The 23727-nt window shown below is 35.6% G+C and overlaps 1 protein-coding gene across 2 annotated transcripts in view; it reads left to right on the forward strand.

Moving 5' to 3' along the window:
* Positions 1 to 23727, forward strand: part of LOC121738930 (tyrosine-protein phosphatase non-receptor type 61F-like) — a 33088-nt gene that overhangs the window by 1042 nt on the left and 8319 nt on the right. For both annotated transcript variants that reach the window (XM_042131210.1, XM_042131209.1), the window contains exons 2-5: positions 6599 to 6760; positions 13866 to 14128; positions 19640 to 19865; positions 20401 to 20550. In XM_042131210.1, the coding sequence (XP_041987144.1) occupies positions 6599 to 6760; positions 13866 to 14128; positions 19640 to 19865; positions 20401 to 20550 (801 nt within the window). The remainder of the gene's footprint in view (positions 1 to 6598; positions 6761 to 13865; positions 14129 to 19639; positions 19866 to 20400; positions 20551 to 23727) is intronic.

Genomic DNA, 23727 nt, shown 5'->3' on the forward strand with positions numbered 1-23727 from the left:
TATCTCTTATGGATATCCCACAATAACATTTTTTTGTCATTTTCTTTTTACGACAAATAATGGCGATTTTTCAAAGCAAATTTAATAATTTATACAGCATTAATTCTTATCCAATTAAATAACTTAAATACATTGTCCCACATATTCTGGGGGGACAAATTTTGCAACCCCATGCGTCGTCGTCGTCAAACAAACACAAACTGTTAACACAGCAACTCTTCCACCCAGGGTTATTTAATAGACAAAGATCTTTGTCTACAAGTGATACTTCTACAAGGACTCCACAACAGGACCAAACAAACCAAACATGAGCTGGCAAAGGCAGCCAGAACCAAAACAAAAAAGGCTACGCTCACCAAATGGAAGCGAACAAAAATGCTCTAAGCTAGCTAAAACTTACACATCTCGCAAACAAGATATGCTCAAAGCCTGTGACATCATCTGGGACCACGAAGAAAATATTCCCACTTCTAATAGTTTCTCCGTATTAAACTTGGACTGTGATGCAGACATAATTGAGACAAGCAAGGAACAAAAAACATCTAAACCACCACCAATTATACTATATGGTATAGAAGATTAGGTCTTGTAAATGTTAACAGACTTCATTGCAGAGCTCGTAAAAGCTGAAGATTACTCTTACAGAATCTTATCAAAGAACCAACTGTCAATATCTACAAAAACCATTGAGATATACAAGACTATGATTGAACACATACGGAGTAAAGGATTAATTGGGCACACTTTTACATACAAACAAGAAAGATGCCCAAGATTTGTCTTCAAAAATCTTCACCACAGCACTCCAGTGGACGCAATTGTTCAAGCAATAGAAGAAACTGGAAACAAGGTAAAGGGTGAAATAGTTACAGCCCGCAGGAAAGGTACTAAAGAACCTATGAATGTCTTCTTTGTCAACGTCTACCCAAACGAAAACAATAATTTAATAAAAACAATAAGATACATCTACAATCAAGTAGTCACAATTGAAGATCCTAGAAAACCAACTATCACAGTAGTCCAATGCAATAGATGCCAACAATACGGACATACAAAAAACAATTGCATGAGGCCGTACAGATGTGTGAAATGTGCAGGTCCACACAAACAACATCTTGTATAATTGACAAAAATACACCGGCTGTATGTGCATTATGCTCTGGTGCTCATCCAGCTAGTTATAAAGGATGTCAAGTATATAAAGAAATACTATCGAGAAAAAAGCTAAAATTGCTTAAACAAACACCACACCATAAAACCCGACCTCTAGTAGAAAATGAAAGCAAAATGACACCAAGAACGGAAAACCAAAAAGACAAAATACCAACTCTAGAAACGAACTATGGACCCCACAGATATAATGACATCATTAACAAATCCTCCCAAAACAAAACACCGGCGAAAAAAGCGAGCAATGACACAAAAACTTACGAATAAACTAAGAACAACACGCAAAATCAAAAAGAAAATCAGGACAACAACAAGACAATAAGAATACAGACGACCAAGAAACGTCGCAGAGAACACTTTGCGATAAAGATATATCTGGATCTGACCACAGTTACCACCAAACACCTGACGAAAATCTTAGATATAATAATCTAGAAGAACTGATCTGTAAACAAGCTGAAAAGATAGACCAACTAATAGCACTTGTGGATTCGATGCTAGCCCTCATCACCAAACTCGTAGAAAATAAATAATAATGACCTCATTGCGTATTATTACCCTTAATCCCAAACCAATATGACCTAGAAACGTTGATCAAGATAAACAAGATAGACATTGCGCTCATATCTGAAACACACCTTAATGACCAAAAGTCGGTGAAATATAACGAATATAATATATACACAACAAACCATCCCGGAAACACATCAAATGGAGGAACTGCTGTCATCATAAAAAAGAACATAAAGCACTATCTACATAGCAAATTTAGAGAGGAATATCTCCTGGCAACTACAATTACTGTGGAAACAAACATGGGTCCCATTAGTATAAGTGCCATCTACTGCCCCCCAGAACATAAACTGAAAGAAGATATGCTCACTACTTACTTCATGGCTCTTGGACATAAGTACATTTGTGGCGGAGACTGGAACTGTAAACACCCACACTGGGGCTCTAGATTAGCCACTACTCGAGGCCGAGAACTAAAAAAATGCCTAGAAAAACTTCAGCTCTCATCACTATCAACAGGGGAACCTACTTATTGGCCTACAGATTTGAATAGAACACCAGATCTTCTTGACTTTTATGTAACCAAAGGATTATCCCATGTATATGTGAAAGTGGAATCATCGGCCGACTGCCTATCTGACCACAGTCCTGTTATAGCAACTATTAGCGCAACAGCTATCTATAAAAAATCTAAACCCGTATTGTACAATAAAAAAACTGACTGGAACGCATTCTCTGAACACCTTGAAGACATCATTGATCTCAATGTGAAGTTGAAAACTGAAGACGATATTGAGAAGGCAACCTTCTATATCACCAACGCGATACAAACAGCTGCCTGGCGCGCTACACCGAATCTAAAACCTACTGAATCTCTTCAAAATATACCCTACTTAATTCGCCTCAAATTACAAGAAAAAAGACGACTTCGTAGACGGTGGCAACTGAGCCGACATGCAGGACATAAAGCTCTTTATCTAAAAGCAGCAAGAGAGCTCAAAACAATGATTAAGGAAAATAGAGACAGTATGTTCAAAGAAAAAATCTCATCTCTTTCAGCATTAAAGAAGGATAATTATTCATTATGGAAAATTACGAAAGACCTTAAAAGGCCACAACAATGTATACCGCCACTAAAACCACCAAATGGTCCATGGATCCGCCGAGCTAAAGAAAAAGCTGAACTATTTGCCCACCATTTAAGTCAGGTGTTTAAGCCAAACGAATCTGATGATATAGATTTTGAACGTGAGATTGATGCATTCCTGGCGAGTGACCAACAACTAAGTCCCCCACTTAAACTTGTAACACCAAAAGAAGTTTACAAAACAATATTACGCCTAGAAAACAAAAAGGCGCCAGGATTTGATCTCATTACTGCCGAAATACTTAAAAGGCTGCCAAAAAAAGCAATTGTGTATTTAACAATGCTAATTAACGCAATATTCAGAATCCAATATTTTCCAGAGCTTTGGAAAGTATCACAGATAATTATGATACCCAAACCAGGTAAACCTCCAACAGAACTAAGGTCATTCAGACCTATCAGTCTTCTCCCGATCCTGTCAAAGGTGTTCGAAAAGCTATACGAGGGCTGCTATTTATGTATCCGGAACTGGCCACTTACAAGAACAATATTTAAAAAGTAATTACAACATTTGAAAATAGAACTCTTTGGTTGAAGAATACATTTTGTTTCATGTGACTGTCAATTATTTTTCCATTGTGGCGTCATTTTGAAAATTGCGTGTCTTCATTTGCCATGGATTTAACGCGTGAACATTTTCGTGCAATGATTTACTACGATTTTCGGCGTGGGCTAAATCAACAACAGTGCTTTATTCAACTCACCGCAACTTTTGGAGATGAAGCACCATCAAAAACCACTGTTTATCACTGGTACAGTGAATTTAATCGTGGGCGGTCTATGCTCACGGATGAAAATAAAGAAGGTCGCCCAAAAACAGCTGTTGTCCCACAAAATATAGATGCTGTGCGGGAACTAATAATGCGTGATCGTCATGTTACATATCGCGAGATAGAGGCGTCCTTAGGCATAAGTATGACGAGCATACATAAGATATTACACGAACATTTGGCTGTAAAAAAAATATGTTCGCGTTGGATTCCGCACAACTTGACAATCGATCAAAAACGGGCTCGTGTCGATTGGTGCAAAAAAATGATAAAAAAATACAACCGTGGTACGTCAAAAGCCGTTTATAATATCTACACAGGTGATGAATCTTGGATCTATGCATATGACCCCGAAACTAAACAACAGTCAACGGTGTGGGTGTTCCAAGATGAGCCGAAACCAACAAAAGTTACTCGTGCAAAAAGTACTTTGAAGCAAATGGTCGCCTGTTTTTTTGGAATTAATGGACATGTGGCTACAGTGCCATTAGAGAATCGTAAAACGGTTAATTCTGAATGGTATACGACCATTTGTTTACCAGAAGTCTTTGAAGAAATGAGAAAGGATAACCGACAACGCAGAATCATATTACATCACGACAATGCTAGCTGTCACACCTCAGCTGAAACAACTCAGTTTTTGGAGGGTCAAAAGATCGAATTGACTGGTCATCCGCCGTACAGCCCTGATTTGGCACCTAACGATTTCTTTTTATTTCCATACGCGAAGAACAAATTACGTGGTCACCGTTTTTCGAGCCGCGAAGAGGCTGTTGATGCGTTCAAAATGCACGTTTTGGAGATACCTCAATCAGAATGGAAAAAGTGCTATGAAAATTGGTTCCAGCGTATGCAAAAGTGTGTCGATCATCGCGGCGAATATTTTGAAAAGCAATAAAACCATATTAAATGATATATGTTTGTTTCTTTTTTTAATTCCGGATACATAAATAGCAGCCCTCGTATCTCAGCAGACTACAACCTATTCTTGAAAAAGGCAAACTAGTACCCGACCACCAATTTGGATTTCGAACAAGACATTCGACCGTAAAGCAAGTGCACCGAGTTGTCCACAAAATAAGACAGTCGCTTGAAAAGATACAGTACTGTTCTGCAGTTTTCCTGGACGTCCAGCAAGCCTTTGTCAGAGTCTGGCACAAGGGATTGCTTTATAAGCTCAAAACACTGCTACCCAACTCTTATTACATGATTATAAGATCGTACTTGACCAACAGAAAGTTCCAAGTAAAATATGAAGAAGAGACATCTGAACTATATGACATCCAAGCGTCAGTACCCCAGGGCTCAGTGGTAGGACCAATGCTATATACACTGTACACGGCAGATCTCCCTCAGACTGAAGAAGTGGAAACAGCTACCTTTGCAGACGATACGGCATGCCTTGCTAGTGATAGCGATCCCGAGAAGGCATCTGAAAAACTCCAAGTTCAACTTAACAAAATAAATAAATGGCTGAACAAATGGAGAATAAAATCCAGTAGCACAAAATCTATACACATAACTTTCACCTTGAGACGAAAAGAATGCTCGCCAGTGCACTTAGAAGGTGAAGTGCTGCCAAAAAGCGACTGTATAATATCTTGGTATGCACCTGGACAAGCGACTCACATGGGCCAAGCACATCAAAGCAAAAAATATGAAGCGAATATGAAATTTAAAGGCCTACTGTGGCTGATAGGTCGTAACTCAGCTATCTTTGACCAATAAACTACTTGTGTACAAAAGTATTATCAAGCCGATCTGGACCTATGGCATAGAACTCTGGAGCTCCGCAAGTAACTCAAACATAGAAATCCTGCAAAGGTTCCAAAACAATGTGCTCAGAACTCTAACAAATGCGCCATGGTTTATTCGGAACTCAGAAATCCATGAACACCTGCAAATAGATACAATAAAGGAAACAGTAAATTCATACACCAGTAAATATAAGAACAGACTTACAGAACACAAAAATGTACTTGCGCAAAATCTCCTTAATACTACAGGAGACACTGTTCGCCTTAAAAGGAAACAGATTTTAGACATGGAATGATGTTCAAGGGAACAACATCCACTTACTCCTATTAAAAGCGACTCCATCAGATTATAGCTTCCATAAAGCTGATTGCTGATAGCACAAAAGGACAAAAAAAAAATACATTGTTGATTTAATTTAGATCTATATGGCCCTTTACATCATATGATTTAAATGAATGTTTTCGAAGATATTACATTAAAAATTGCGGGAAGTAGCTTTTGCGGCGGTACTGACCAATGCGGGCCACAGGTCCATGATCAATAATGAATACAAGTCAAAACTGCAGAATCGATTTTAATCATTTTTTCAGTGGCTATATGTATATTGTAAATCAAATCACTGTATGTTTTCCTGATAAAATAAAAATAAAATAAAATAAAATATATTTTGTACCCGATGCGAAACCGGGGCGGGGTGCTAGTCTGTTCATAAAATACGGTACCCTAAAACTACTAAAAATACTTACAAACTTTAACCTAAAAAAATACTTTATAATACGGTCCTCATATAAATATTTGTAATTTTGTGTAAATTTATAAACATTCTGTTATAATATTGTAGTAGACAGTAATAATCCAAAAAATGTAAAGACAAATAAATAAAAAGAAAGTTACAGTTAAACCAATTTGTTAATTAGAATTTAGCATTGCCGAGAGAATCACATCCGAATGACAATTTATCTTAAACATGGTAATTTCTGAAAGTCATTTAAAAAATCTCATTAAAAAAGTAGTAGAAAAACCAACAAAAGTACTTGAATAAGCAGTTTTCCTAATTATGAGTAATCTTGAAGAACCCTCCACCTAAAGTGAACTTCTGAGAAAACTCCTTTCATGAACTTCAGAGTATATTCTCATTGTTTATTTGTTTGCTAAGGCTACAAATTAATTTTGATATTGTTATTTCATAACAAAATATATTTTCCATTTGCTATTGAACTGTTCACACTTATTTTTACAGAAAATTGGAAGCGAGTGTCAATTATACCCCTACACATGTACAGAAGCGAAAAAGCCTCAAAACAGACCTCTGAACCGCTACAGAGATGTCAACCCGTATGATCATAGCCGTGTCATACTTAAAAGATGTGAAGGAGACTACATCAATGCAAATTTGGTCAAGGTATGTCAGAATATAGAATAGTGCCTTTTAGTGTCTAAACACACTAGGCCGAAGTTATGCGGCGATAATTCCGCATGTATGCATGCCCGCAATGTATTTTAAGTTACCGATGACACACTACTCCGTCGCGTTCCATCCATATTTTGTATGCGTTGACGTAATCATGCGTAATTTACGCCGCGTAACTTCGGCCTAGTGTGTTTAGACACTCTCAACTTGGCTTGTAAATTTTGTTATAAAAAAACATTACAGCATGACTCATTTTACCTCTGTGTGATTGATAAAAAATATTTAATATGTAGCCAAAAGGCTAATATTAGGTAACTTTAAAAAAGTTGTAATAGGCCGCTTAAAATAAAATTATATTAAGGACGCTATCACAAAAATTATTACATAAATTAGCAGGTCAGTACGAATATCAACGTTAAGGACATCAAAATAACATTCATTATCAGCGCGCCTTGTATGAAGAAATTTGAGAGCGTTTCCTATTTTTCTTATAAATGGAAATGTTATTTATTTTTATATAAAATATTTAGCTATTCGTACAGCCCGGGACTAAATAAGCAACAATTTTTTTGTATATTTATTTTCCTTAGTTCAGTGTATTTAGCTATAATGGTACCTAATCAAACCCCATTTTTTAGGGTTCCATAGCCAAATGGCAAAAAACGGAACCCTTATAGATTCGTCATGTCTGTCTGTTTGTATGTCCGTCCGTATGTCACAGCCACTTTTCTCCGAAACTATAAGAACTATACTATTGAAACTTGGTAAGAGGATGTAGTCTGTGAACCGCATTAAGATTTTGATACAAAAATGGAAAAATTATAAAAAAAATTAGGGGTACAAGTTACAACTAAAACAACTGGTAAACTGGTAGGTACAACTGAAACAAAAAAAAATGTTTTCATCTAACTTATGCGTGTGGGGTATTTATGGATAGGTCTTCAAAAATCATATTGAGGCTTCTTATATAATTTTTTTCTAACCTGAATAGTTTGCGAGAGAGACTCTTCCAAAGTGGTAAAATGTATGTCCTCCCCCCCTCTAACTTCTAAAGATATAAGATAAGATATAATTGGAATCTCGGAATCGGCCCCAACGATTTTCATGAAATGTAGTATATAGGGGGTTTCGGGGGCGATAAATCGATCTAGCTAGAAATCATTTCTAGAAAATGTCATTTTCATCGGATACCGAGCAAAGCTCGGTCACACAGCTAGTAATATATATATACAAGAATTGCTCGTTTAAAGATATAAGATTAAATCAACTGAAATATAAAAATAAATCAAAGACCTTTTATTTTCATAAATATAAACCTTATTGCAGCTGCGGAACCCTTCATGGGCGAGTCCAACTCGCACTTGGTCGGTTTATTTTAATCTCTAGCGATTATTGTGATGGTTAAAACGTATTTATGTGAAAATTTTGTATGTGGCTATAACAATTTTATGGTATAGACGTGGAGATGAATATATTATCTTTCATTTGAAACCAAAATATTCTTGCAGTGGGACTCCTAATTCTTTAAAATGGTACCTGAAAATCGCTGATATTTGTGAAAAAATGTGATAGCGTCCTTAATATTAATAATAAAATTATGTTATAAAAATGCATTGAACTATAATAACATTATTGTTATTAATGTTATCACAAAAATAGCTGTGATAAATTCTTATTTTTAGGTAACATTAATTTGTGTTTTACAATTGATAAATAGGATTGTGTTTACATAATATATCACGGGCTGTGTCATTTTTTCATATTTAAATCCCAAAACATGTTTACAAGTAATGTTTTTTACCAAAAAATAATGTTATCTATATTGGTGTGAGGGCACATGATTGTTACTTGTTACCAATGATATTCTACTTATACAGATATGTTACGTCCATACTATTTTCCGGCTTAAATCTCTTCCGAACAATTTTCAAATTCAAAATTGCAAACATTGACAAATTTGACAGATAAGTAAAACAAAAGATATGAAAAACCATTTACGTAAAAGAGACAGTTCTATTTTTAAACGTCAAATCGTATCGCTGTCTCTTTCTTCGCCTGAGCTATGACGAAAATTCGATTTTTTCCAGATTGTTCAAAAAATAAATTGAAAATGTAAATAATCGAGATATTTATTACAATTAAGACATGTGGTAAGAGATTCCATGTGTTTTGTTTACTTTCGAGTCATAATTGGTACATTTTCGAAACACGTACGACGTCATTTTCAATTAATTTAGGTAAGACAAGACGCGGCACGTTATATGAATCTTCACAACGCGCGCGGTAGTAACATATCTGCTTTGAGTTTTTCATGATTGGTTATATATATATATATATATATATATTTATATATATATATATATATATATATTTATATTTATATATATATATATATATATATATATATATATATATATATATATATATATATATATATATATATATATATATATATATATATATATATATATATATATATATATATATATATATATATATATATATATATATATAACCAATCATGAAAAACTCAAAGCAGATATGTAAACCAAAATATTCTTGCAGTGGGACTCCTAATTCTTTAAAATGGTACCTGAAAATCGCTGATATTTGTGAAAAAATGTGATAGCGTCCTTAATATTAATAATAAAATTATGTTATAAAAATGCATTGAACTATAATAACATTATTGTTATTAATGTTATCACAAAAATAGCTGTGATAAATTCTTATTTTTAGGTAACATTAATTTGTGTTTTACAATTGATAAATAGGATTGTGTTTACATAATATATCACGGGCTGTGTCATTTTTTCATATTTAAATCCCAAAACATGTTTACAAGTAATGTTTTTTACCAAAAAATAATGTTATCTATATTGGTGTGAGGGCACATGATTGTTACTTGTTACCAATGATATTCTACTTATACAGATATGTTACGTCCATACTATTTTCCGGCTTAAATCTCTTCCGAACAATTTTCAAATTCAAAATTGCAAACATTGACAAATTTGACAGATAAGTAAAACAAAAGATATGAAAAACCATTTACGTAAAAGAGACAGTTCTATTTTTAAACGTCAAATCGTATCGCTGTCTCTTTCTTCGCCTGAGCTATGACGAAAATTCGATTTTTTCCAGATTGTTCAAAAAATAAATTGAAAATGTAAATAATCGAGATATTTATTACAATTAAGACATGTGGTAAGAGATTCCATGTGTTTTGTTTACTTTCGAGTCATAATTGGTACATTTTCGAAACACGTACGACGTCATTTTCAATTAATTTAGGTAAGACAAGACGCGGCACGTTATATGAATCTTCACAACGCGCGCGGTAGTAACATATCTGCTTTGAGTTTTTCATGATTGGTTATATATATATATATATATATATATATATATATATATATATATATATATATATATATATATATATATATATATATATATATATATATAGTATTATTTCAATTATCCTTGGTGCGAAAAATCTAAATAATTAAATAACAAACAAAAGGATATGGACGAACAGTCCATAGACGGCCCCAATTTTAATAATAATAAAAAAAATTACGTAAAAAAAGAAATAACAAATTTAAGAAGATACCACTTCTTATAGAAAGACGTTTGAGCAAGCGTCAGCGCGATGTAGGAGACGCACGGCGCCATCTATTATGAATTTTTGGAACTAACTTAATTTGAGCAAAATTACGCATTTTCTCCCCCTTACAACCCTTCTTTCCAGTAAAAAAGTAGCCTATGTCCTTTCTCAGGCTTTAGACAGAGAAAATTACGCATTTTCTCCCCCTTACAACCCTTCTTTCCAGTAAAAAAGTAGCCTATGTCCTTTCTCAGGCTTTAGACTATCTGTATACAAAGTTTCATTACAATCGGTTCGGTAGTTTTGGGGTGAAAACGAGACAGACAGACAGACAGAGCATGACGCATTTATAATATTAGTATAGATTATTAGTTACTGATATTCTATTTGAATTTTGAGGTTTTATATTTTATACTTTGATACGTGTTTTTAATGAAAATCTCGAAAGTGAATAACTATCACAGATAGAAGTGATTTATACTTTGATTTGATGGTCCTTAATTATGGATTTTTCTATTTGTAGGACAATGTTACAAAAAATCAGCTGGTTAGGGTTCTGTAAGGCTTACAGAACCCTAACCAGCTTATTTTTTATTTAGAATCATGCCCAACGATTTTGGTACTGAGATGGGTTGGATGAGGAAAACCCCCCTGTACCACTGTCCACTCCCACCGTCAGGAGACCCATTTATGAGAAAATCGCATTTAAAAGATGTTTACGAAGTGTTTTCAAGGCATCGCAAGGCTGCGGTGAGTGGGGGACGAATATTTCATCATTCCAAAACTATATACCTATCGTTTCACAATATCAATATGTCTAAAGTCTAAGTCTAAGGGACTCCGTGTTGGCCCAATACGACTTTTATGTTTAAGGTTAGATGAAGGGAGCGTAGCGCAGCGAAGCTCCCGCCTTAGCCATCGTGATTATTTTTTGTAAACCACCCAGAAGTAAGAGCCCCGCATAGCGGGGACTTCGTCGATTCATAATTGAAGCCAGTTTTTTTTGCTATAGGTCGCCATTAAAATTTTTACCCATTTCTTTGACGTTCCATTATGGATTATAATTTGTGTAATGTAATAATTTATTAATGATTTTTATATATAAATAGATATATTTATATATGTATAGGCCCCCCCCACTCCTCCCTCCCCCCCTAAATCGTTGGGCATGTTTCTAAACTTTTACCGTTATATATAATTGAAGTTCCTACAAATAGAACAATACATATGTATTATTTTGGGATCATCAAATCAAAGTATGAAATCCGTTTCTATCTCTGTTAGCTACCACTTTCGAGATTTTTCACAGATAGAATTGTTGTTCTTTTTATCCAAATGAAGCTACTCACAAAAATTTTGCTTGATAGTAATAAAAAAAAATGTTCTAGGGATCCCTGATTAATAGTGTTTTATCAAATAGTTTCGTATTCATTTATTTTTGTTTTAATGTGAGCTCATTATACTCTGCTCATTAGTGTATTTTCCAAAGTGGTTTTTGTATTCGAAACACTTCATTTAAGATAAAATGCCGCTCAGTATAAAAAATACATTTTCCAAATATTGAAAAAAATGCAGGACGTAACGCTAACACTCAAACAGATATTAGGTCGCTCAAATATTATGAAGCTGCTCATTTTTTATTTTAAGTAACTCAAATAAATAATTTGTAAGTTGCTGTTCTGTTAATTTCTCGTCACTCACAGTCAGTCGCTCAAAAACTAATTTACAGCCACTCGATTAAATAGTACCCCTTTATTATTAATATAAAGTACAGAGTACAATTACCTTAAATAACGTACAATACTTTATTATAAAGTACGGGAGGTAACCCTTTTCTCAATCTAGATTTTAGACATTATAAATGTATTACGAAAATATTTGGCACACGTATTAATAACACGTGTAGGTAATACCTAACATATTCAAATAATATTAAATCAAAATCGGAGACGTCGACTTTTTTCCTGTCCGCTTGGCGTGGAAATTATGTTCATGGATGCGTATCTGAATACGATTATTTACTCCCAAGATCTACAAATACGGATACGGTTACGGATTTAAATTTTCTTAAATTATGCCTAATTTATCGTCCTTTTGAAACAGATTGATCAAAGAGATGAATAATAGGTGAATAGTTTTTTCCCAAAACAGACCTCTTTATTACAAGTTAACTCTCCTAAGTACTAATTCTGTAGATGTGAGTGGAGTTTAACAGATTTTCGTTAATATGCACTTATGTATTAAATTTTTTATCTTTAAGATCTTTTTAATTAAGAATTGATAAGGTAAAAGATCCGCTTAAAAGCAACAAATACGGATTACTAGCTACTTCGGTATGGATAGGTAGATAGGTATGGATTCGGATACGGATATCCGGCACATCTCTAATGAATGTCAACACATGGAAAACGACGCTATAATATCCAGGTCAAGGTTACCTGCTAACGGCAATAATAACTATCCTTATTATTTCCTTTTAAGGCTTAATAACTCCTACAACATTTTGTGAAGCTACATTATTATGTTTTACTTGCTAGCCATTATAATTGTTTTTATCTAATTATGATAATAACATTTTATGTTTTATGAACTTACTCGTACTTCGTAGGTATGCTTTTCTGCAATGAAATTAATACTATCTTGGAAATAATAATAATATCTATGGACGTTTCACACCACGTCAGTCTGGTCCCGTGGTAAGTACCTGAAGGACTTGTGTTACGGGTACCAGACAACGGAAATATATTTAATACTTTTACACTATACATAATACATATATTTAAGATTTTTATTATATGATACACATTACACATATTTATTACACATCCATGACCCAGGAACTTAGAAAACTTTTTGTTCCGTCGGCGGGCAGCATGCGGCCCACGGGCCGCGGGTTGGGGATAGCTGGTTTTATAGTATCTCCGCAGAAGGCGTCAGCAACGCAGCGGAGCGACGCGACTCGATACAATAAAAAAATCTATATGTATGGAATTGCATAGCTATAGCTAAACCGCACTACACGGCAGTTCCGCTGACGCGTAGTGCGGTTTATGGTGAATCTGGTGACTGGTACTAACTGGTAAGACAAGTAAAAGTAATGAGTGCCAGGGTAATGTTACCAAGTATGTAATAAGTTTGCGGCGATCGTAGTTATTTTCTTAACATAGTATCATGATTCACGTGCATTTTTTTTATTAATTAATAGCTGGTAGCTTCACGAATTATCTGTTTCGTGTATGTTTATAGCTATTTGGTACGTTCTAAGGGCTCGATTACATCTACCGAGTAGTGGCGACTGGCGAGACAGTGCTCTCAGTGAGCACCGAGTACCTACTCGACCGAGGGAACTGTCTCCCCAGTCCCCACTCTAGTCGGCACGTGTAATCATATCATTAGGCCTAAACGGATGGAGAGGAGTTGGGTGAGTTTTGGTGATTATCTGTAGATATGCTTTTACTTAAACAATATGGAACATATCTTTGTCCACAGATGGATCGCGCGAACCGCAAGTACATTCTCACTCAGGGGCCACTCGTGGGCACCGTCGGTCACTTCTGGTTGATGGTGTGGGAACAGAACAGCCGCGCTATACTCATGCTGAACAAGATAATTGAGAAGAACGAGATAAAGTGTCACTGGTATTGGCCGTACGGTATCGGTGAGCAACAGAAACTGGTACTCGACGAAATCAAGCTGACCATAGAACAGATCAGCGAGGAAGACTGCAACTACTACACCACTAGGGTCTTTAGGTACGTACAAGTAGCTGTAAGTTATCTGTTAGGAGGTTTTAACGGACGGACGTTTTGCCGTGTCGTGGAATAGCGATCATTTTCATATAGGTATTGCAACAACCGATCCCATAATACTAACCGATAATGATGAAATTTGGTACAGACTATAGAGATTTTAATGGTAAGCTATAGTGGCCGTTTATTAACACCCGTTACATTATTCTGTGGCGTTGCTTACATAAAGCAGGTTTCTGTAAGTCTGTGGCATTGTGTGGGATTTATATTTTTATGAGTGTTCTGTGTAGCCCACTTTATTTTCGCAATATACAGTGTGAAATCTGCCGCCCACCTAGAATGCTGCCACCCCTAGGCCGCGGCCTATACGGCCTATTTATAAATCCAGGGCTGGGTATTGATCCGGTCGTGCCGGCCCACTCGTTCCGGGGCATAGTTCCGCAACGTTCAAAGTTTTTATCGCTTCAAAATGTACGGTTCACCGAAGTTACTAATGACTGTTTACAAATTGTTGTAAATTTTTGTCTCGATATTAGCAAAAAAACATTCGAGTACTTTAGTACAGAACTTAGTACATACTTAAGTCCAGCCTTACCCAAAATGGGCGATAACGCCCCTTTGTGGAAGTCTAAAGGGGGCAATGTGGGACCCAAAAAAAATGGGGGCGTTATGTAGAGGATTGGGTGGTGATTTATTTAATCTGGATGAATTTTAAATTTAGACAATGGGGCGCTAAAACATAATTTCAAATTTGTTCTCAATGTGGGCAGTAGACAAAATAAGTTTGGGAACCTTTGCTTTAATCAAAATAATGAGGTATAGAATTTCATACTTTGTCATTTTGTATGCCTCTATTCGCCGTTTGGACTTTAGTTCATATTGTTTATGGCAATGAGTAATGGCAGTCTTGAATGAATATGCCTGATGACCAATATAGTCCAACGAGCTATTGTGATCAATTATCCTGGCGTTACGTAACAACGTAACACGCCTATCCGTATTACGTATGATGGTGCTATTTATAGGGTTTCGTGCAACAGGAGCCTATATAACGTTGCTCCATCTCGCTATCTATACTTACTTTATTAATATTATAAAGCGGAAGAGTTTGTTAGTTTGTTTGTTTGAACGCGCTAATCTCAGGAACTACTGGTCCGATTTGAAAAATTATTTCAGTGTTAGATGGCCTATTTATCGAGGAAGGCTATAGGCTATATTTTATCACGCTAAGACTAATAGAAGCGAAGAAATAGATTAATTGCTCCAGTAGTTCGTGAGATAAGCCATTTCAAATTATTTTACCCGTTTTTTCCACATTTTTCTGTATTTCTTCGCTCCTATTAGTCTAAATAAAATATAGCTTATAGCCTTCCTCGATAAATGGGCTATTCTAACACTGATATTTTTTTATCGGACCTGTAGTTCCTGAGATGAGCGCGTTCAAATAAGCCCTTTCATATAATTTCCCCCCGTTTTTTCCACATTTTCCTCTATTTCTTCGCTCCTATTAGTCGAAGCGTGATAAAATATAGCCTATAGCCTTCCTCGATAAATGGGCTATCTAACACTGAAATCGAACCAGTAGTTCCAGCACGTTCAAAGAAACAAACAAACTAACAAACTCTTCCGCTTTATAATATTAGTATAGATGAACACGAACGAGATTCGAGCAGTATGACAGCATGTCATGGAATCGACATTCGAAGCACGAGAATAGGGCCCTGGATTTTAATAAAAGATTATATTTTCACCGTTTGTCAAGATGTTTGTTTTCACCACTCGATACTACTATTTTAATGCGTTATATTAAAATAGTAGTATTGGAATATATTCAATATTCCTTGTGTTTAGCCTATTAGACAACACCAGTTTGATGTTTGATCGAATAAGGAACGAAGCTACATTGCTCCATTAAAATAATAATTTTATGCAGCGTTTCATGAGATACAGCCTGTATACTGCATAGGTACATAAGTATACAGGCTCTCATGAACCGATTGAAACTTAATGCTGTGCAATTGTGGATTTTATTTACCAGTATAATGTTGCGATTGAAAACAATTAAATGTTTCTAAGAATACTATAATTGGGAATCTTGAACATAATTACTAAGTATATTATGCAGATATTTGGCGTTATTGCTTGTTTTTTACGGTCTTAAGCAGAAATACATAAGCAATACATACGCAATTTTTATTATCGTCGCTGGTTCATTTGACGTTGTTCGAAACCGATGATAACATAATTAAGTTCGATGCACGCGATAATTATTATCATTGTAATGTAAACATGTCATGTGTTATTATTTTTTTATTTATTAAAAGGTACCATTATATTTAGCTGTGCATGTATGTAATATGTATGTATGACGAATTTTAGTTTTTTTACAAATATGGGTATTACCTACATTACACTGTACACATAATAGACAAGTTATTCACAATAAATGCTATCTTTGTCTAATAATATATTGTTGAAAAACACTTCACAGAAAAATATAGCAACAGCGTGAAATGTTGCTGTGTAAACATTTAAATTTTTGGCGATGGAATCCCACATTTACAAAATCCAGCTATGCGATTGACTAAATAATTTTTAAGATTTTCTGTTGTGTGCTTTTTGTATTTAGCCTTGCTAATAGTTGTAGTGCCCGAAATGGTTGCCTGTTTAATTCCTATTTTAATATTATGCTATTTTTACATTGCATATGAATCATACTATTGTATGTGCATTAGTCATTAAGATTCAATACTAAGAGTGAGCGAATTTTTATTGCTATCCATACTAATATTATAAATGCAAAAGTGTATATCTGTCTCTCTTCACGCCCAAACCGCTGAACAGATTTTGTTGAGGTGTATCAGGGGTCACCAATTATTTTCGCTCGGGGTCCCTATTAAGAAATAAAGAGACCTTCGCGGTCCACACATTAAAAAAAAAAGGTAATTACGGAATTTATAAAGGTATTTATTTACATCGATAAGATAAGTGTCAATTTTCGTAGGTAATTATCTCTCTGATGTTTGGAGTGAAATAGGTGCAAGCTATTGTCAATATTCAATCCTAGAGATGTTCATCAGTAAGTCGAGACCGAAATTTATTTTTAACTATGTTCTTCGAAAATGCTTGGTCCGCACACAGTGGGTCGGGGGTCCAGATGCGGACCGCGGTCCGCCATTTGGTGACCCCTGGATTATACCGGGAAAGGATATAGGATACTTTTATCCCGGAAAAATGTACGGTTCACGAGCGATAAATGAATTTTAACGCAACGGAGTTGCGGGCGTCATCTTCAAGTTGTCAAGCAAATTGACATTGACCATAATAATAAATCCTCAATGTGACACTCAGTAACAGGAATATGAATCAATTTGTACCGTCAATATTATGTGACGAGGATATGGCAAAAATACAGATATGACCATTCTATTTAATACGCACAAAATTTATGTATGTCTTGTATAAAATATCATGTGTGAATGATTGTTACTTTTACACAGTTATTATTGAACGGCGCTGCTGAATTAAACCGCTTTATCAGCAAAATGTGCGTATTTTTGCCTACCAATTCGCTAGCAACGTGAATTGTGAACGAATGACATTTGTTCTTATAAATGATTGGGGATATATTTCGCTCTGTGTGTACGAATATAAAATGTGTGAAAATTTTGCTATATCGACATAATGAAAGGCCATGAGCCGGCTTTAGCGAAAATTTACCATGGCACAAAAAACAGAAGTGCTTGCGTTGTTCTGGAAGCTAAATGTCAGTCAGCGATAAGGATGTTTGTTTAATCAATCAAATCAATCACTCGCAGAATGCAGTGTTGTGTCAAATTACATAAAATCGGTGCAGTAGCTCGGGAGATAAGCACGTTAAAAGAAACTTTTCAGCTTTAATATAAAAGTATGCATAGATTTCGAGTCTTGCTCTAATCTTAGGGTGCATTTGCCATCAAGCAATACGTCCACTCATTGTCTGCCCTTTAATATTTAATTGTAAGGAATCGTTATTGTAAAATCTGAATTGAAACACTGCGATAGTAATGCGCGCGCGATTGTTGTCATAAATATAGGTCAATTTGCATTTAGTAGCGTTACTGTACATTTCCGTTATACTGCAGAATATTGCTATGCGAACACTGCGCTATATGATTGTACTATGTTTTGTAAAAGTGTTATGATTGATTTTATGAATATGCTGAACGAAATTAAACTTAGATCACTGATTATTTCTTGTGTGTCACATTGTTTCATGTGACTGTAATATTTATTTATTAAAACCTATTATTTTATTTTGTTCAATACTGTATACAATAATATTACAAAATAATTTTAAGAAATCTTGCCGCAAAAACTACAATGAGTTTATCTGCGTTGTTGGCTTATATGCGCTACTTCACTATTTATTGTTGTTATAATGTGCTAAACTGTTTGTTTTCTTATAAATAATTGCATATAAATAAATTAGGATGATACGTCTTGACTCTTGATGGAGGTTTTACAGCACAGGGATTTATCCCTAGGAAAAATACAGTTCGAAAGAATTTGATAGTATTTCCTATGTACTTTTTTGTCATATTACTACTAGCTGTTGCCCGCGACTTACAACCTTTTATCTGACCTACGCGTGTGGGGTATCTATAGGTCTTCAAAAATTATATTGAGGTTTTTAACATATTTTTTTCTAACCTAAATAGTTTGCGAGACAGACTCTTCCAAAGTGGTAAAATGTGTGTCGTCGTCGTCGTCCCCCCCCCCCCCCCTCTAACTTTTAAAGTAGACGCATGATAAGTCTAAAATAAATATATGATGTACATTACTATGAAAACTACCAACGGAAATTGGTTTAAACGAGATCTAAATAAGTAGTTTTTATATACGTCATAAATGGTAAACCTTAATTTAACTTTCATTAAATCAACTGAAATATAAAAATAAATCAAAACCCTTTTAATTTCATAAAAATAAACCTTATTGCTGCTGCGGACCCTTCATGGGCGAGTCCAACTCGCACTTGGCCGGTTTTTTGTATTTCTTATCCATTCTATTCTATACTAATGCATAGAATAGTATTTCTTATACATACTATTCTATACGTTAGAATACAAAAAATCGGCCAAGTGCGATTCAGACTTATCTTATATTAGAAGGGTTCCGTATCATTATAGAGTAAAATTAGGCTTAAATTGTGTTTTTGTATGGGAGCCCCCTTAAATATTAATTTTATTTTGTTTTTAGTATTTGTTGTTATAGCGGCAACAGATATAAATAATCTGTGAAAATTTCAGCTATTACCGTTCTTGAGTTACAGCCTGGAGACAGACAGACAGACAGACGGACAGACAACGATGTCTTAGTAATAGGATCCCGTTTTTACCCTTTGGGTACGGAACCTTAAAAACGTTTTTTTCCTAAACAGTTTCAACTTTTTGTATAAAGGTATAACTATAATGTATTTTCGTGATAGTATAGAGTAAAGACTATTTTCAATTGTTATTATTCGCATTAAAGGATCTTCGACATGGAGAGTTCTGAGAGTCGCGAGGTGATACAGTTCCACTACACGACGTGGCCGGACTTCGGAGTGCCGTCATCGCCTGTGGCTTTCCTCGAGTTCCTCAAGAAGGTGCGGCTGTCGGGAGCCCTGGAGGCCGACGTGGGGCCCCCGATTGTCCACTGCAGCGCTGGAATCGGACGCTCCGGGACGTTCTGCTTGGTGGACTCGTGTCTCGTTATCGTAAGTACTAGTGACTATGGCGACATCGTGACATAGTTCTGCCTATCCGGATTGTATTTCCACTGGCTCCAGATTCTGATCAGGCGCATCACGTGCGAAACCACTCTAAGGCCCTGATTACACCTACCGAGTAGAGTGACGAGACAGCGCCTTGGCCGAGCACTCGATAATGTGTTTACCGCTCTTACCTTGGCGCCAACAGTTGTTTTGCATCTTCGCCCTCATGAAAATGTCAGTGTCTGAGGATCCTTCTGATGCACATGGATTGTGCACAGTGCATGTTCAGAAGACGTCACTAATGTCAAAAGTGTCAACCATTCCTATGACGTAGGTTACACGCTCAATATGGCATCAGTTCAGTCCATCGATCTGAGATTGACGCCAGATCGATGGCTAAAAAGTACATAATCAGATTGATGAGAAACTGAACATGTAACCAACGACTAACATTTATGTCACTGTGGCAACCTGAATTGCTGGCTGCTGCCAAGGCATAAAGTTAAAGTTACTCAAAAACAATTTCTCCTTGTTGTAGATCGAGAAGGAAGGTCTGGAGGGTGTAAACATCCAACAGATCCTGCTGGAGATGCGGCGGGATCGCATGGGACTGATCCAGACGCCTGACCAGCTACGATTCTCGTACCAGGCGATCATTGAGGGTGCGAAACGCTTCGATCCCAATTGGGTACGTGTCTCATTATTACCTAGATCGTAGGGCTTAGCCGACACGTTTTCTTTATGTTTTTTTTTATAGAATCGCCGATCAAAAATGTATGGAATTGACATAAGCGTTCAATAATGTGAAGTCGACATTCAACTCATGTCATGTAAATTCAATACATTTCGATCGGCTGTGCTCTTAAAAAAACATTACAAAACGTGTTGACTAGGGGTTCAAGGATGGCATAGCTTTTTTTATTAATGTGTCGTCTTTCTATAGAATTTTTTAGCGTAGTCACAGACGTACCATGACCACATCTTTCTTTGTAAATGCGATGCGCATTTGAAAATTTAGAGTGACTATAATTTGACACACTCACTAGCAGTGGCGGATCCATACCTTTCGAAATGTTTAGTCATTACTGGCGTCAAATACCCAAAAAAAAATTATGACTCGTGTCACTCAGCCAGTAGTTTATACAACGGATAAGGTACAGATTTTTTACTAACCAAACTGACAAAATGTCTATGAATTTACCTGCCATGTCTTTGGGTTTAGGAAGATTTTTAGATTATAAATTCCTGAGAAAACCACTCAATTTACCTCTTTGGTACATTTACTTTGGAATATATTATTACTTTCGTATGTAAGTTTTGGAATTTAATATTTATTATACCTACATATTTTTGTACCAAAACACGTTGGACGTCAAGATATCGATCACACAAGCGTGACGATAGGTACTGTAATTACATACGTACACACCATTAAAAGCACATTACAGTTACCGATACTATGGTCGACAATGCAGCCTTAATAATTACATTATTCACAAATGGCTGACCTTCTCAATATAACTCGTATACCAATTTGAATGCATTGAAAAAAATAATTTAGTATCTACATATTAAGGACAAAGCAACTTACTTTTTCCGTTGTAACAGTAATTTTCCGTAGACATCTGTAAACATGTAACCTGGAAGGTCTAAAAGTTGTATAATGATTAATCATCAACTTAAGTCGATTATTGGAAAGTTTCGCAAACATTTTGAGTTCAAGGACACATCTAAATAAATTATTTTGGACGTGTACAAGGGTGCTCCGTGTTCCCATACCTATTACTTCAATTGCCCTGAGCTGTTCCCTTTTTTGGTTAACGTAAAATAGGAATAGAACTTTGTCAAATAAACTGTCCACGAATGTGACATGAATACATGCATACTTTATGCATGTATTCGGTACAGAATTTTGTGTAAATATAGAAGTGACAATTATTAATGTCAACGGATTTATTTTGTTAAGAAGGAAGGGCACTTCGTACCCACTAATGTACGAGGGCTGCTATTTATGTATCCGGAACTGGCCACTTACAAGAACAATATTTAAAAAGTAATTACAACATTTGAAAATAGAACTCTTTGGTTGAAGAATACATTTTGTTTCATGTGACTGTCAATTATTTTTCCATTGTGGCGTCATTTTGAAAATTGCGTGTCTTCATTTGCCATGGATTTAACGCGTGAACATTTTCGTGCAATGATTTACTACGATTTTCGGCGTGGGCTAAATCAACAACAGTGCTTTATTCAACTCACCGCAACTTTTGGAGATGAAGCACCATTTAAAACCACTGTTTATCACTGGTACAGTGAGTTTAATCGTGGGCGGTCTATGCTCACGGATGAAAATAAAGAAGGTCGCCCAAAAACAGCTGTTGTCCCACAAAATATAGATGCTGTGCGGGAACTAATAATGCGTGATCGTCATGTTACATATCGCGAGATAGAGGCGTCCTTAGGCATAAGTATGACGAGCATACATAAGATATTACACGAACATTTGGCTGTAAAAAAAATATGTTCGCGTTGGATTCCGCACAACTTGACAATCGATCAAAAACGGGCTCGTGTCGATTGGTGCAAAAAAATGATAAAAAAATACAACCGTGGTACGTCAAAAGCCGTTTATAATATCTACATAGGTGATGAATCTTGGATCTATGCATATGACCCCGAAACTAAACAACAGTCAACGGTGTGGGTGTTCCAAGATGAGCCGAAACCAACAAAAGTTACTCGTGCAAAAAGTACTTTGAAGCAAATGGTCGCCTGTTTTTTTGGAATTAATGGACATGTGGCTACAGTGCCATTAGAGAATCGTAAAACGGTTAATTCTGAATGGTATACGACCATTTGTTTACCAGAAGTCTTTGAAGAAATAAGAAAGGACAACCGACAACGCAGAATCATATTACATCACGACAATGCTAGCTGTCACACCTCAGCTGAAACAACTCAGTTTTTGGAGGGTCAAAAGATCGAATTGACTGGTCATCCGCCGTACAGCCCTGATTTGGCACCTAACGATATCTTTTTATTTCCATACGCGAAGAACAAATTACGTGGTCAACGTTTTTCGAGCCGCGAAGAGGCTGTTGATGCGTTCAAAATGCACGTTTTGGAGATACCTCAATCAGAATGGAAAAAGTGCTATGAAAATTGGTTCCAGCGTATGCAAAAGTGTGTCGATCATCGCGGCGAATATTTTGAAAAACAATAAAACCATATTAAATGATATATGTTTGTTTCTTTTTTTAATTCCGGATACATAAATAGCAGCCCTCGTAGCACTTTGAGACATATACGGAATGAATGGACTTGAAAAGTTAAATATTTTATTGTATGACGAAAAATCTCTAATTACTAAACCATGGGAGAAAAAAGTTAACGAGGGTAGAAGGTAAGAAAAAAAATCACAAAAAAATATCCTGTAATTAGTGCATCAATTTATAGTGTTGCTGGTAAGGAATTGTTGTATTTTATTTAGTATATTGTTTAATATTTTTAAGAAATGTATGGAAAAATAATAAAACCTTAGTTCAGAAAGCTATTAACACCATATATGACTGGACGAAAAAGTGGTGAATAAAGCTAAATGAAACAAAATCAGTTCATGTTGATTTTACGAATAAAAGACCAAAGTATAACCCGGTATTCATTAACAATACTGCAATACCGCACGAAAACATCGCCAAATATCTCGGCATTACCCTGGACGCAAAGCTTCGCTGGAAAGCTCATGTCAAAAAGAAGCGCGAAGAGTTGGACCCTCGCTATAGGAAATTGTACTGGCTGATTGGGAAAGAGTCATCCCTATCCATCAGTAATAAAATACTCTTGTATAAGCAAGTCCTTATGCCCG

Source organism: Aricia agestis, chromosome Z (genome assembly GCF_905147365.1).
Source record: "Aricia agestis chromosome Z, ilAriAges1.1, whole genome shotgun sequence".
NCBI lineage: Eukaryota > Metazoa > Arthropoda > Insecta > Lepidoptera > Lycaenidae > Aricia > Aricia agestis.